The sequence below is a fragment of the Bicyclus anynana genome, chromosome 21 (assembly GCF_947172395.1).
Source record: "Bicyclus anynana chromosome 21, ilBicAnyn1.1, whole genome shotgun sequence".
NCBI lineage: Eukaryota > Metazoa > Arthropoda > Insecta > Lepidoptera > Nymphalidae > Bicyclus > Bicyclus anynana.
Window position 1 is genome coordinate 4968190 of NC_069103.1, and position 16186 is coordinate 4984375.

Sequence of the window (16186 nt, forward strand, 5' to 3'; positions counted from 1 at the left end):
TCGGTTTCTAAAAATAGCTCGTATATAATGAGTCTTTTTAGCCCCTTGTATAACAATCTACTATATTTCGTTTGAGAGGGTATGCTTTCCAGTTGGTCCCATAGTAATCATATCAGGATCTGATAATGAGAAATCGAGGGGAAGTTTCAAATATCCTAAAGGCAACTAGAGCGTTTTTTTTCCATTAACCACTTTAAAGCACTACAACTTAATGAAGTTCTGTCCGATGATGCAGTCGTAACCCATACAAGGGAACTCTTTACCGGCTAACAACAGTTACCTTGTGTTTGGACTTGATTAATTTGTGTGGACAAGAACTTCCACTTAGATGGGCTGTGACTGTCATTAGTCTGAGTCTGATGATGGAGACGAGGGACAATTAAGAGAACTCCTCAACAGTTTACTGTAACTACCTTGTGCTTAGGCTTGATGAATTTGTATTGATGAGAACTTTACATCTAGATGTGTTGTGACTATCATTTAAGGGTCTGGTGATGAAGACGGGAGACAGTTAAGGGAACTCCTCAACGGTGTACAGTAGCTAATTAAATAATTAACAAAATATTTGAGCCCGTTTCTACGTTATAAAATAAGAACGAAAACTGGCATTAATTTTATTTGTTTAAATAACTTTCGTTATTAACTATGCGATCAAATCAATAGACTTTGTTCGCCTCAGTTTTGACAAGCTAGTGACATATCTAATAGTATAAAATCTTTGTGTTGGTGTAATAAGTATCAATAAAGCAATGAATAAGTATTTAATTTATTATAGTTATTATAGTATTTATTTTAATTATAGTGGCTGTTAAAGAAAGTCGCTTCGCGCTGTGTGAAGGTACGCTTAAGTCTTTTAAACTAAGTACTACCTACTACATTACGGATTTTAATGCATTTTTCATAAACATACCTAAGTTAATATTCTATGGTGGTACCTAAAGTTTGTGGTATAGTAAGGGTAATCTCTGGATCGACTGGACCGATTTTGAAAGTTCTTTTATAACTAGTAATTTACCTTATTTGTGAGTGTCATGGGCCGCGTATTCTGACGGGAACGGGAACTACGCGTGTGAAACCGCGAGGCGTCGGCTAGTCATAAACAAGTAGATATAGTGTTTCAAGGCGTTCAAGTTCAAATTAGTCGCGGGCACTAGTATAGGACATTTCAAGAAAATAACTACTTAAAATAAAATTATATTCACAAGTACCTACACGTAAAATTAGAATGCTATTAACATGTCCATCCGTCATAGTTGAAACACAAAAGCGCGCTAACAATGCCATAAAAATCATCACCATAAAAGTAATACGAAAATTAGATATTGATGCCAGTTTTCCACGTAACGCACCGAAATGCATTCGTTTTAGAGTCGTGACTCGGTAGGCGGGAGACGTAATTGCCGTCGCGAGCAAACAGTCGGTGGCATTTTTATCATTTAATAACTTTATCATGAACCCGCCTACGGGGGACGCTGAATGAAGAATCCTCAGTCGACAGAGATCGGTCGTAGTGAGACAGTGCCCTCGCACGAACAAATTAATACTGACGTTATAATGAGTGCTGCGATGGACGTGACGGGTGTGAGCGAGGAAGACCAAGGATACGCGTTGCGGGCTAAAATCATCACAATGGTTTGCCTATTCGGCGTTTCCATGGTGGTCGGATGTGCTCCCATGCTTATTTCCATGAAATTCGGTTGGTTTTCGAAGTCTAGCGGACCAGACATGAGGACATCTAACCAGTTGGTGATTGGACTCCTGTCTTTTGGCGGCGGTGTACTATTTGCGACTACTTTTATGCACCTGTTGCCGGAAGTTGGGGAGAATATTGAGTCACTGCAAGGTGAGATGTGTGTTTTCTTTATAAGATTAGTTGGTAGGCACTCAATCTTAATCTTAACCTAAATTGTTATGTTGTGAAGAACCTTTAACACCATGCATGGGTTAGGTACGCAAGTTATAAATTCTTACTTACTCCTTGTCGAAGTCGCAGGACACTATATATTTTTTATACAGTGACACGTTAGCCATTGACTGTAATCTCACCAGATGTTGAGTGATGATGCAGTCTTGATGGAAGCGGGATGACTTTGAAGAGGTACAATTTTATTCATACCTCTCACGGTTATACGCGGTGTCATACCGGAACGCTAAATCGCTTGGCGGTCTTTGTCGGTAGGGTGGTGTAAATAGCCATGGCCGATGTCATTAACCAGACCAGACCTGAGCCAAGAAAATATAAAACTCTATTTTTTTTAATATGACCAATATTCCCATTTCCCTCCAACTAGTCGGGAAAGACTGTAGGTATTAAGAGTGGGTACGACAATAGACCAACGGGGCGGGGATCGAACCACCACCCCTCGGTGATAAGTCCGACCTCTCTTACCGTTGAGCTACTAAGGCTATAAATTAACCCGAGCTGGGAATCGAACATAGCACCTCTCTATTGAAAACCACTGCGTTATTAAAAGCATCAGAGAGATAGTCTAAACTAAAAAAAAAATATATACCTATAGGGTCGAATTGAGAAACCTCCTCCTTTTTTTTGAAGTCGGTTAAAAAAAAGTAGAACGTAAAAACTGCTAGTTTTTTTAAAGAGTATAATTTTACATTTATTAAGGTTAATTACTATTATGTAGAATTTATTTGTACATTTACAAACTTCCACCATGACGTAGCGAGGTATCTTTGGCGAAAGATAAGACCTGTGACTGTCTTGTTAATAAATTCGCATATAAATGCTTAAAAAAATGCTAAATATTATGTTTTGTGTCAATGGCACATGTTATTCGCGCCTAATCAACATAATGTTCAATACAGATAATAAGCAACTGTGTATTTAGTAGAGAAATAAAAGATTTTATACTATTAGATATGTCACCAGCGCGTCGAAAATGAGACGGACATAAGTGGATAATTGTCTTAATTTCATTAAGTCGCGTTGTGAACAGCGAATGTTATTTAAACAAATAATATTTAAATATTTTCTACAAATGCCGAGTTATGTGTTTAGGAAGTGTAAAAACTAAATCATCATCATCATTATCAACCCATAATCGGCTCACTGATGAGCACGAGTGTCCTCTCAGAATGAGAGGGGTTAGGCCAATAGTCCAACGCTGGCTCAATGCGGATTTGCAGACTTCACACACGCAGAGAATTAAGAAAATTCTCTGGTATGCAGGTTTTCTCACGATGTTTTTCCTTTGCCGTTTGTGACACGTAATATTTAATTTCTTAAAATGCAAACAATTAAAAAGTTGGGAGTGCATGCCCCGGACCGGATTCGAACCCACACCCTCCGGAAAGGTCATATCCACTGGGTTATCACGGTTCTCAGTGATAAAAACTGTTTACACATGAATGTATAATGTTTAAACACAAAATTGTGCACATGTGCGCTCAGTGGGGTAGTTGAATTCGGATCACTTTTTGCGGTGATTTTGTAGGCACGGAACATATCTATAGTAGAAAATCTTTGGGTGAAATAGAAAATCATACACGTATCTAGCCTTTAGAGGTAACGGCTTTTGCTTTGACATTCAAAACTAGAGAAGGTATTAAGACACAGAACTAGTTTACATGTTTACCCTTGACTATCCTTAGATAGTACATTTTTAGATAGGTAATTTAGTTCCGCATTTCGACTGCACATTTTGGATAATTAATTAATTATTCGTACTTATGTTACATATATGATCATATATGATGTCTTGTAGGTTCAATGGTTAAACTACGTGGCCTCGGGTCACGACATTTTGGGCGATGAAATATTGAGATTTTCTGTCATTTTCATATGGCAAATATGAAAAGAAGAGTGTACCTAAGCACGGCGCTAAAACCCATTATAACCCCTAGTTTATTTAGCACCTCGCTAAGCCGGTATGAGCCTGAGCTCCTTGGCGTGCACTCCATACATGCAGAAGATGAGAAGTTTTTCTTAATGCTTATAAAAATGCAGAATTTTCTAGTATGGTTAATTGTTCTCACTAGTGCATAAACTGATCGACAACCTTATATGCACGCTGCTCGGGCTTAATCTGCTCGTACTTCGGGTCATTATTTTTGTTTATTTTTACTACTACTTTTGCCTTAGCCTTGTATATTATTTTCCTTTCTGTTTCTGTTAAAAAGTATTGTCTTTTCGGTCATCCGTGGAATTTCTGCCGCTATAATTATTTCTATTCCAATCGCTGTGTTAAAATCAGGATTGGTTATCAGAATAGAAGCGTACGAGGCTTTTAAAACCCATGTCTCAGGTTTACCGCCTGGGGAACTCCAAGCAATTGACAACTCTACACAAACAAGATCTTATTTTAAATCAGTTAGTATAGTTAACAGATTTAGATTTGTACAGTAGCGTAACATGGGTTTTAGCCGCCTGAGGTCGACTAGAAATACGCTACTCCCCTATTTCAAATATTAAATAAGTATTTTTAGGTTAAAATATTTTATTAAACGTTCTTCCTGACCCATATTATTTAAAAAAACATTTGCCATGTTGTTTTCAATAAGACCAATATTCCCTTTCCCCTCCAATTGAGGCTTTTTAGTCAGTAACTTTAGTGGTTAAAAGTTAACTAATTCTTAATTCATTGTATTCACTATTATTTTATTGCTAACTGATCAAAATTACTATCCAGTGAGTCTGCCATTTTGATTTTTGTTAACAATGGAATACGAAAAATGCAGTTGCAGTTGTTATGGTAATTGTATTAGGTGACCTAATTAATCAATAAATAAGGTGGCGAATAGACCAAAGTTATTGAATAGACCTGATTTACAACGTACAACTTACAAGTTATACTACCACTGCTTCGGAAGGAGTACAAGTAAATCTATGAAAAGAAATGTTTAATCGAGCGAACTCCACATTACTGCAGTCTTTGAAAATACATGTTTTGCTAGGTTTTGTCTAATGAGTTTTATGAGGCAGGCACATTTGGATTTTCCAAATATTTTATTTTAAACTAGCGGACGCCCACGACTACGTCCGCGTGAAACCCTACCCTTACCCTACCGTTACCCTAAGTCTGTCTCCGGGTTCTAAGCTATCTCGACACCAATTCTCAGCCAAATCGGTCCAGCCGTTCTTGAGTTATAAATAGTGTAACTAACCCGACTTTCTTTTATAAATATACGAGTAGATTGACATTTCAATAACCCCCCCCTCCCCCCCTTAAAAGCTATTCAATAAAAAACCCCCTAAAGGCTAACAAAGTAGCCCCCTTTCTTGTGCCGCCTGGACCACATGGCTACGCCACTGCATTTATTAAACACGCGTAGGTGCAATGGGAATTAGGTATTTCCGAGTCACATAAACCTTTGTTTTAGCTTCTGTATATTGTATCCATATTGTTTAAGAAATAGAACGTCATTGTTCTAAAAATAATGGTGGAGGATATTTTGGGCGTGTCATTGTTGATGTAGCAGTGAAGTAAAGTAGTTAGTTTATTCGAAGGGTCTTCGCTTCGAATCCGGTTATGTCTGGCTAACTATGGCGTATGACGTCATTGCCTGTAAGGTGGTAAGTACCCACGACCTAGCACCAGACCAAACTTGAGCTAATGTAGAAAATATTATCACTATCAACCCATATTCGGCTCACTGCTGAGCTCGAGTCTCCTCTCAGAGTTAGGCCAATAGTCCACCACGCTGGCCCAATACATCCGGTGATATCTGGTGATATCTGGTGATCTGGTGATATCGCGGGGCGTCGGTTATCTATATCTATACTTATAATAAATCTGTAAAGATGTCAATTCTGTACATTAAATATATTTCCAAAATAACTGTCAGGGGGTGATTAGTGATCGATACTGATGTCTAAAATGTAATCGCACGCGTTGACAGATCCGCATTGTACGTATCGGACGCATGGCATCAAACGGATTTTAGTATTGAATAGAAAGACATACAAGTGCATGATCCGCATCGTACGGATCGCATCGAACAGACTTTATCCACCGTAAAATTAAAAATCCGTTTGATGCGATGCGTCCAATACTTATGATGCGGATATGTGGACGCTTACGTTAACGGTAAGGTTTTTTCTTTACGATTAGTGATATAGCAGAAATTATCAGAAAGCATTTCGGCAAAAATGAAATCAAAAACTGGTTTGATAATAATCCAAGCATTGACACTATTTGATAAGATTAAAATGTGTAAACATCCTATCTATAATAAGAAAACTAAAACGTGACGATGTTTGTAGGTGCATAACGAAAATGATTACAAGAAAATTCCTTTAGAAACGTTTCGTTTGTCGGGGCAAATCTCAGGAACGACAAGACCGATTTTAATGGGACTTTCACTGGAAAATAGAGGAGGTTCTGGAGCAACATGTCGGCTACTACTACTACTACAGAAAACATACATGGTTGCGCTGGAAGTCGCGGGCGTTGCCAGTTTTAATTAATTTTGTAACAATCTCAAAAAATTAAAAATATTAATCGTCAACTTTCTTGTGGGGACGTGCCAGAGTTTAGCGTTTATTTAGTACAGTCTATACCTACCTATTTATTCTTTACAAATTAGCCTTCGTCTGCAATCTCACCTGATGGTAAGTGATGATGCAATCTTAGATAGAAGCCAACTAACTTGTTAGGAGGAAGATGAAAATCCACATCCCTTTCGGTTTCTATACGACAACGTACCGGAACGCTAATTCGCTTGTCGGTACGGTGGTAGTTACCACCGTTTCGGCCTCTCACCAGCCAGACTTGGATCAATTAAGAAATCCTCAATCGGCCCAGCACGGGAACGAACTCATGACCTCCGTTTTGTAAATCAACCGCGCATACCACTGCGTCACGGAGGATGTCAAAACCTACTACCTACCTACTCTATTTTCAGGAAAATTTTGGAATTTAAGATTTCTTAGGATATCTTTTTCAAATGTCTGATTATAAAGAAGCTGGAAACTCTAGACAGCCGAAAAGCCTAGCCACATCGTTATGAAGTCGTAATCCAATTACAGATTTCCGTAAACACCAATTAAAGCGTGTCTTTCTGTCTAGAGTTTCTAGCTTCTTTCCTCCTTGCGTCGTTTTCCTCATTACTGCGGGTCGTGACCCCTAACATAAGCTTGCTTCTTGACTCGGCTTTTAGCGACTTGCAGAGCCTCGTGTACCTTGGTGTCGAGAGTGCCGCGGATTTGGTCTGACCAACGCAGCGGGCTACGTCCTCGAGGTCTCTTTCCTTCCACTTTGCCAGTGATCACTAGTTTCTCTAAGTTATCTCCTTCTCTCCTGGCAATGTGGCCGAAGTACTCGAGGATCCTCTGAAGACAGGCGGTGGACAGCCTCTTCGAGATGTTTAGCTTCTTTTTAACTGAACATTTGATAACAAAGGCTTTAAGAAGATAAAGATATCTTAAGAAATATAGCGGACAAAGTTGCGGGCAAACTTTAGTTATGTATTTTAATATCTCTTTTCTATAGGTACATTATCTGTATTCGATATATTAAGATCGATAGTAATCAAAACAAAGTGATAAAGATAATAATATAACATAAGGACACAAAAAATAATTATTGCTAAGGTTAGGTACGAGATAGGCATCAGCTTATCTTTTATTTTTTACCAAGAAGTGTGTCATATTATTAGGTAGGACGCCCGCGATTTCGTGAAAATCGGTTCAACCCCTTAATTCACCCCCTTCTATTTATGTTTCTGCATGTTTTATATATTAAATAGTCCACTAATCAATTAAAAAAAATATAACTCAAAACAGTAATGATATACAACAAAAAAAAATCAACCCCTTTTTAACCCTTTTAGGGGTCTTAAATCTTGGATGAAATTATTTTTAGTATTTTCTGGTAGTATCTATATAAAAGTATTATTCGTTTTGGTATATTTAACATCAGAAAATTACCACATAACATAATCCTCTAAACGTAATCCGTAGGTGTCCATCTCATAGTCATATCTCTTATAGTTACCGACTATAGATAACTATCAGTAAGTCGAACAACTGTCTACTGAGGTATACATAGTACATCATAGGTACTGCATTAAAGGGCCAATATATTCTAAAGAGGGGGACGAGCAGGATCTGTCTGTTCGCTATTGATGCTTTAACTGCTTGAAACAATTGAATAATAGTATTTCATTGGAGATTCCTTATGACGGCATATATGTAGATAAATACATAGATTAGTAGGTAGGTAGATTTATAAAGGCATTAAAGGTTCGTGGAACACCACTCTCTTATTTAATTATATTCATAATGAATATAATTAAATAAGAGATAATTAAACGCCAGTAAATTTTGCAGATGAGATTAAAAGAATATTTTTTATAAATTCAAGACAACCCGTTTGTTGTAATGAGGTTCTTGTAATTAAAATATTATTATGTAAGGGTTCACGTCTTTTAAGTTTAAATATTTTTTTTAATACGCGATACCTATATTTTAAGGATGAATCAAGTTAACTTGGTTTGGCACCGATAAACCTAGATAGTTTTTAATTAGTGCTTATTTACAATTCAGATGTGAGTTAAGTATCTATCTACAACGTCATTTCTTAGTTAATTACCATGAGGTGAAGGGCAGGTGAGACCTAACGGGGTAGAGAGTTTCTACATAAGTATACTGGACCTGGTAGAGCCTGGTATACGTAACGCCAAGCGATTTAGTGTTCCGGTACGATGTCATGTAGAAACTAAAAAGGGGTGTGGTTTTTCATCCTACTCCTAACAAGTTAGCCCGCTTCCATCTTAGATTGTGATAATGTGATAATTTTGTATCATTTAGTTCGTATCGCAAATAAATAACAGATATACATATATGTATTTCTTATGCCGGATCTCGTAATATCAAACCAATTTATCAAATCCGACAGGTGGTTTCAGAGATATTTGCCACTAAACAGACAAATAAAATATCCTTCAGCTAAACACATTCTTTTTATTCCACAGAATTGGGCCAAATAACAAAGATGCCGATATCGCTGGCTCCTCTGATAATGTGCAGCGGTTTCTTCATGATGTACCTAGTCGAAGAGCTAGTGCACGTTTACATCAACAGCCGAGACAACAAGACAGCCAACACCAGCTTCACGAGAGTACTGAGTATACGACGAAGCAGCACGGAACAAGAGACTACGGATAAACCTATCAAAGAGCTGGAAGCGCAAAGACACCACGGTCATAGTCATTTGGCTGTGGAGTCAGATGACACTATAGTGGCTGCTCTGCGCGGTCTTTTGATTGTATTGGCGCTGTCTATACACGAACTGTTCGAAGGTCTCGCTGTTGGGCTCGAGTCGTCTGCTAGAAGTGTTTGGTAAGTTAATAGGTTATACTAGTCATCAATATCCAATCCGATGATCGGATCTTCTCAAAGAAACGGCCTGTAGCCATGTGGCACAGAAATTCTCTTTCTATTAACACTGACGCTTCGAAAACAGGGGCGTAGCTGCTGCAGTATCAACCGTATCAATGATACGGGGCCCCCAGACTACAGCCCCTTACGCGTGAAAGCTAAATATAAGTAATCCACAATGTCTTTTTTTTCCCTGGTTAAGCGTGTGCCCAAAAGTTAGTAACATTAAGTCACTCTCATATTGATTTTAAGCGAGCATTTGTGAGAAATCTTTACCCTTCATTTGGGCCCCTCAACTAAGTTTGACACAGGGCACGCTACGCCAATGTTTGAAAACTAAATGTATGGGAATGACAGATCCGATCGACAACTTGACCACGTGTCCTGTCGATAGCAAATGTCATTCCCAAACCAAGTGTCGTGCCCGCACCTTTTACAGTGCGTCCAAATGGCTCGACCGTTCACGATGGAGCATTGTCTATCGAAAGATGACTCGCCAAGGTTGTCACGATCCTCAGTCATGAGGGACCGATTGGAGAAAGACCAGTCATCATTATCAGCCTATTTTAAGGGCCCACTTCAGGCCTCTTTCTTATGGGAGAAGGTATTTTGATGCATAGAGCTTAGATTCACGCTGCTCAAATGCGGGTTGAATTTGTTTTTCATTTTTTTATTCTTTACTATTAAAATAAATACTATTATAAGTTGTCACTTCCACCTAGAAATTCAGCTACCCAAGCAATGAAAATTAAATATAAGTACACTTTTCTTTACTTTTTTCCGCAAATTGATTTATTAAATCATCTATAGCTCAAGACGATTTCAGTTTTTCTAAAATTACTGCATCTATTGACAATAGAGGTAACCCTGATAGCCGTTCCTGTCCCGTCGAAGCCCTTAGGGGCCTCTGTAGCCTGGGGCCCCGTACCATTGTTACGGCTGATACGTCATAGCTACGCCCCTAGCCATGTTTATTTTTGCCGGCAAGCAACATCAACGTGTTTCTATCTTACCTACATTGTTGTACCTATTAATAACTTGGTAAGCTTGAGTAACATACTTAATACGTTACGCCTAATTCAAGTATTATTTGAGCATATCGTCTTCCTATCAGCATATTATCTGTAGTCTGAGCCAGGCACGTAGCTTGTTGAGATCATTTTCAATTACAAACCACTTCACAGCTATCAGGTGTCATTTTTGTGTGTAATCTTATTGGGAAACTGATTGGTAGTGTTTTAATTTGATTGTTTATCAGTTAGGTGGCTTAGAATTCATCTTAAGTTATCATAATCTTAATCTTTATAGTATACGGCACTAAAAAGGCAATATAAGCATAGCAATGCTTCAAGACACGACGACCTCTCTAGCGTAGAGCTGGTTCTCAACAGAGATGTCTTGGGTTTGATGACCAGCACGGACCAGTTGAGGATTTTCTGATTTCTAAATTGGCTCAGGTCTGCCCCTGTAGCCAGAAACTAGAAAAATGTATGGGAATGACATTTGCTATCGACAGGTCACGTGATCAAGATCTGTACTACGATACATTTCGTCCATACTACGATACATTTTTCTAGTTTTCGAAGAGTTTGCGATCGTAGAAAGAGAATCGACGTGTCACTTGGCTACAGGGGCAGGTTTAGTGGTAGGCTGTGGCTAGTTACCACCGGCAAAAACCTAACGCTAACCGGTATAGCGTTCCGGTACGTTGTCGCGTGCAAACTCGGAGGTATATGTAGAGCTTCCATTTAGACTACCACTTGCAGGGAAACAAAAAAATTAAGTCATTGTAAAGTAGTTTCAGTCAATCGTCTTAAAACGAAAAGCTCTTTCCGATACCATAAAAAGATTTGACTTACAACTGCTCCCGCCACTGAAAAGGGACCAAAAATCGTATCTATCTATGACTCTGAATCTGATCAGCAGATCTCATCGAACGATATCAAAATACATAGTATTCTGTATTAGTCATACTGTCATCTACGAGTATGATCTACGAATCGGTTAGCGACCTTTTTATGTGTTATCGGTTATTCTTACACGAGTCTTACGATCTTTTAATCCCACTGTATCATTGATACTATCTATTTAGATCATTAGATACTCAAACAGTGTATTAAACAATAATAGATAATGTTGCTTTTCTTCCTTTGCTATGTACACATAAGAAAATAGATTATAGACCGTTGCGTTGTCCATACAACTTGCATGATGCAAGTGGCCTATATCAAACAGCGGACGTCCATATGCTGTTCATGATGATGATGATATTAGGTACTATTGTAATAATCTATACTAATATTACAAAGCTGAAGAGTTTGTTTATTTGGTTGAACGCGTTAATCTCAGGATATTATCCCCATATTCCTACGGGGACGGGAACCACGCGGGTAAAACCGCGCGGCGTCAGCTAGTAGTCTAATATAATAATCTCTAACAGCCAGTTTCTTCATGTAAAGCTAAAGTAACAGTAAAAGTAGTAAGTAGTAAAGAAGACTTTATTTTTCCGTGATTAAGACAGTCACTTTTGTTCGACGTTACTTTGACTGTTACTTACGATGAAGAACTGAAACGATGAAGAACTGAAACTGAACTGGCCGTAAGTGTTAATAAATAAATAAAATCTTTATTGACCAAAAATAGATACAAAAAACCATAACATTGCCTGTGGTATCCACACTAGATTGATCTGTATCGTGGAGACCAGGTAGGATATTCCAATGCTTTCCGTTGGACTAGGACTAATTACAAAAATTACAATAAATAGGACTACATTACAAAAAGAAATACATTACAAAAAAGAAAAGTAAAGTAAAACAGTAAGCAAAAACGTTAGACAGGTTTACACAATTATTTTAGCTTATTTCATATTTGCATTGAGTAATTCTTCGGTGTCTGTATGAGTTAAACTTTTTAACCAATTTGTTATTGTTAGACTTGCCTGATTTACTGAGAGGTTGCAAAGATTACAGGACCTTGCAACAAAGTTGTAGACTATTGCATCGACATATGGTGTGAATCGTCGAGCGAACTCAGTTTTCGCAATTGGGAGATTGACCTTGACTATTCTTTTTCCAAATACCTTTTTCACATTTGGGGATTGTAGCAATTGTCTATGTTTTGACAAAGCTGCTTTTAATATAAAGAGTTGACGAACTGTAAACACCCCACTATCTTTATGTAGTAGTGCGGTTGAATATTTGTATGGTTTTTTTAGCATTACTTTTAATACTGATCGTTGAGCTCTCTCTAGATCTATTAAAATTTCATTGTTTTAATAGATCTAGAGAGTTGTCTTGTTTTGTTCATAATTCGTTTGTTATTTCTTCAGGTACATGTTCGGAGCAGTATCAGCTCACAAGTACATAATAGCGTTCTGCATCGGTGTGGAACTCCTGGCGGCCGGCACCAAGCGCTGGCTGTCCATCGTGTACATCTTCACCTTCTCCTTCGTGTCCGCGCTCGGCATCGGCGTTGGCATCATCCTGGTCGGCGGCGCTGGTGCCACTGAGGCGGGCATATACTCTGTTGTGTTGCAGGTGATACATTGTTGTTTGGTTGTTTTTATAGATTGGCATGTTCGTTCATGACACTCCCATGTATGCGGGCTACGGGAAAGGACTTCGGCCAATCGGCCAGAGGAATTAGGCCAATCGTCCACCACGCTGGCCTAATGCAGATTGGCAGACTTCACACAAGTAGAGAATTAAGACAATTCTTAGGTAGGTTTCCTCGCGATGTTTTTACCGTTTGAGACACGTGATCTTAAAATGCACACAACTGAAAAGTTGGAGGTGCATGCCCCGGACTGGATTCGAACCCACACCCTCCGTAATCGAAGGCAGAGGTCTTATCCACTGAGTATCACGGCTCTTACCGGACTTAGTAGGGTGATAATATTAAATTCATTAAAGATTTTTATCAGATGGTAATTCATAATGACCGGGACGGAGATTTAAGGCTATTTCTTTCCTCTTCGAGCGATGGTTTCTAAATTAATCGTTTATTACTTTTCTTATTTTATAAACATCCGATATTATTGTCCAGACAAGTGTACTCAGATCACGTACTACATATTTACTTATCATTGCTTCCTCACCTCTAAACATTATCTTGTTACTTAATGTCGGCAACCTGTGTGGTACTTATATAAGTAGACACAAGTACTTAGAAACGTATATCTAAAGCTTCTCAAATAGAAGTGTAAGTAGGTACTTTAATCGTATCTTCCAGATTTTATCGATCACGTCTCGTTTTAAGGATCACGTAGATGATAAAAGTTAGACGCGAGTCGACGATGCATAAGTAGATGTCAAATGTTTTGCCAATGAGTCAATGTTACAACTTTTTTTGCTTCGATACGAATAAGGGGTCGCACAGACTAATACCTATTTAGGTATTTACTTTTAAATTTTTTGGGAATAAAAAATGCAAATTGAATTTTTGCATAGAGTTCGGATTCTTTGATGATACTTCGGTGTCAATATGAAATGACCGTTGAGGGCAAAGAGATAAGTTGAGCTGAAGGGTATTTTGTTTTCATATTACGCAGGTCTTCAGTGAAAGTTAAACATAGTTCATGATACCTACGAGTGCATCATGAAGCTCCTGATACTATTATTATATACTTAGCAGGTCACAGGTATATGTAATGAAACTAAAAAAAAAACATAAGTAAGTAGATACAGCCGAACGTAGAACCTTCTCTTTTTTGGAAAAAAAATAGGTCAATTTAAAAAAATTGGTATTTTTATAATAGATAGAATAGATTGTTGTTCAACTAACGTCTCTAGGGATGCTTTATACCTACATGACGTTTGGGCATCGCTTAAGAAAAGTTTAGAGTTGTTATGTATTCGCTAAAAGGCAATAGGTACACAGAAGTCGATGTTAATTTTAAAACAATTATTTACTTTTATTGGAAACAACATGTTACGGATGTACTTACTCAAAGATCAAAGTGGATGTACTTTTAAATACGATTCAAAAAACCTGCGAGATGAAAATTTTTCGTAAATGCGGATATCAAGGAGACGCGTGAAGTTTGGATTTTTAATGGGTTTCACCAGCTTCACCACTCTGCTTGTAAAGACTCATATTTTATTGTGTGGCTATAATGTAAAGAATGATAGAAATGATTTTTGATGACATAGTAGGTAGTACTCTATTAAGTAAGTACCTACTTTCGCTCATCATTACAACCCATTTTCGACTCGCTGCAGAGCACGAGTACTCAGATCACGTACGTAGAGGGGTTAGGCCAATAGACCACGCTGGCCCAATGCCAATACGGATTGGCAGACCTCACACGAAGAGGATTAAGAAAATCCTCAGGCTTGCAGGTTTTCTCACCTGATGGTTTACCTACTTAGTCGAAAAAATTTAGTAAAAATGAACTTTCTACCTAAAGACTTTAGTGATTAAATTCAAACTTTTTCTATTTCTATTTTGTTGCCAGGGGCTAGCTTGCGGCACGCTGGTTTACGTGGTGTTCTTCGAAGTATGGCGGCAAGATCGTACAGGCCTGATGCAATTCCTCTGCTCAATACTAGGCTTCGCGTTGATGGTTTCCTTGGAAGCTGTAGCTAATTTAGGTATGCGGAATATTTTTTTTTTTTTATTCAAGGTCTAGTTAGCCCTTAACTACGAGCACCCCTGATGTAAAGGAAGTTTGACGGCTTCCGTGGCGTAGTGGTATGCGCGGTGGATTTACAAGGAAGAGGTTCTGGGTTCGATCCCCGGCTAAAGCGATTGAGATTTTCTTAATTGGTCCTGGTCTGGCTGGTGGGAAGCTGTGGCCGTGGCTAGTTACCACCCTACCGACGAAACTGAAAGGGGTGTGGATTTTCATCCTCCTCCTAACAAGTTAGCCCGCTTGCATCATCACTTACCATCAGATGAGATTGTAGTCAAGGGCTAACTTGTAAACAAATTACAGAATAGCCCACAGGGTAGCTTTAGGTGATGTTTCATACACTAGGCATGGCGATTATATCTGAAAGATCTATGAACGAAATCGAAAAAAGAAACGGTGTTTCTCAATAATTTACGATCACTATCAGACATTTATTGAAAAACTTTAGTAATTTCGGATTTTGGCGGATGTTAAAGAACAAAACTTCAAACTGATTTGAGAATTTCCTGAAAGAAGAACAAAATCAGTAGACTTAAAGACTGAACTAAATTCCTCCGACCCTAACTAATGATAATACAAAAAGTTCTACAATTTTCCATTAAATAGGTAATGAATGACTTTTTCTTTTTTTTCAGTTGTTTGACGAATGGAAGAACGCTATGAAAACATTCCCAAAGATATTTTCGCTTGGAGTTGTGATTAGATTATCGTGACTTCGATATGCGAATAGTGACGTAATTATTACTTAAATATAATGTTATACGTAAGAATAGTCATAATTAATAAATGTTTACGTATTATTATTACTATTTGTTTATTTATTTTTCACCAATACTCAAGCATTTTTTTAACGAATTAGTTACCTTTGACTGAAATCTCACTTAATGTTACCATGCTGTTAAAGATGGTAGCGGGTTTACTTTTAGAAAAATAAATTTATTTTACCCCATTTTACCCATAGTTCTGTCAGTTTTTACAGATGGTCGGTTGACCGGTAAATCGAGTTGCGGTAGGTCTTTGCCACTAGGGTGCTTACGACCTAAACCTACAACCATACTAAACCAATTTGGAAAATATTGAATCCTCAATTTATCTAAGACAGTACTATCTTACATTTCTGATGAAGATCAAAGCATTATCAACTGTACCAGCTACTAGATTGAACTTTAAACACTAATTTTATCTATCTGTTTGTCATAGTCGAGTCACGTATA

The 16186-nt window shown here is 38.0% G+C and overlaps 1 protein-coding gene across 2 annotated transcripts; it reads left to right on the forward strand.

The window, feature by feature from the left end:
- Window positions 1–706: 706 nt before the first annotated feature.
- On the forward strand, window positions 707–15778 carry LOC112047483 (zinc transporter ZIP1). Of its 2 annotated transcripts, XM_024084609.2 has the most exons (6): window positions 707–838; window positions 1369–1843; window positions 8932–9298; window positions 12669–12876; window positions 14796–14931; window positions 15608–15778. In XM_024084609.2, exons 2-6 carry the CDS (start codon window positions 1477–1479, stop codon window positions 15613–15615), a joined length of 1086 nt encoding a protein of 361 aa, XP_023940377.1. In that variant the 5' UTR covers window positions 707–838; window positions 1369–1476; the 3' UTR covers window positions 15616–15778. The 2 variants fall into 2 exon arrangements, with proteins under 2 accessions (XP_023940377.1, XP_023940378.1); XM_024084610.2 differs by lacking the exon at window positions 1369–1843.
- Window positions 15779–16186: the final 408 nt, after the last annotated feature.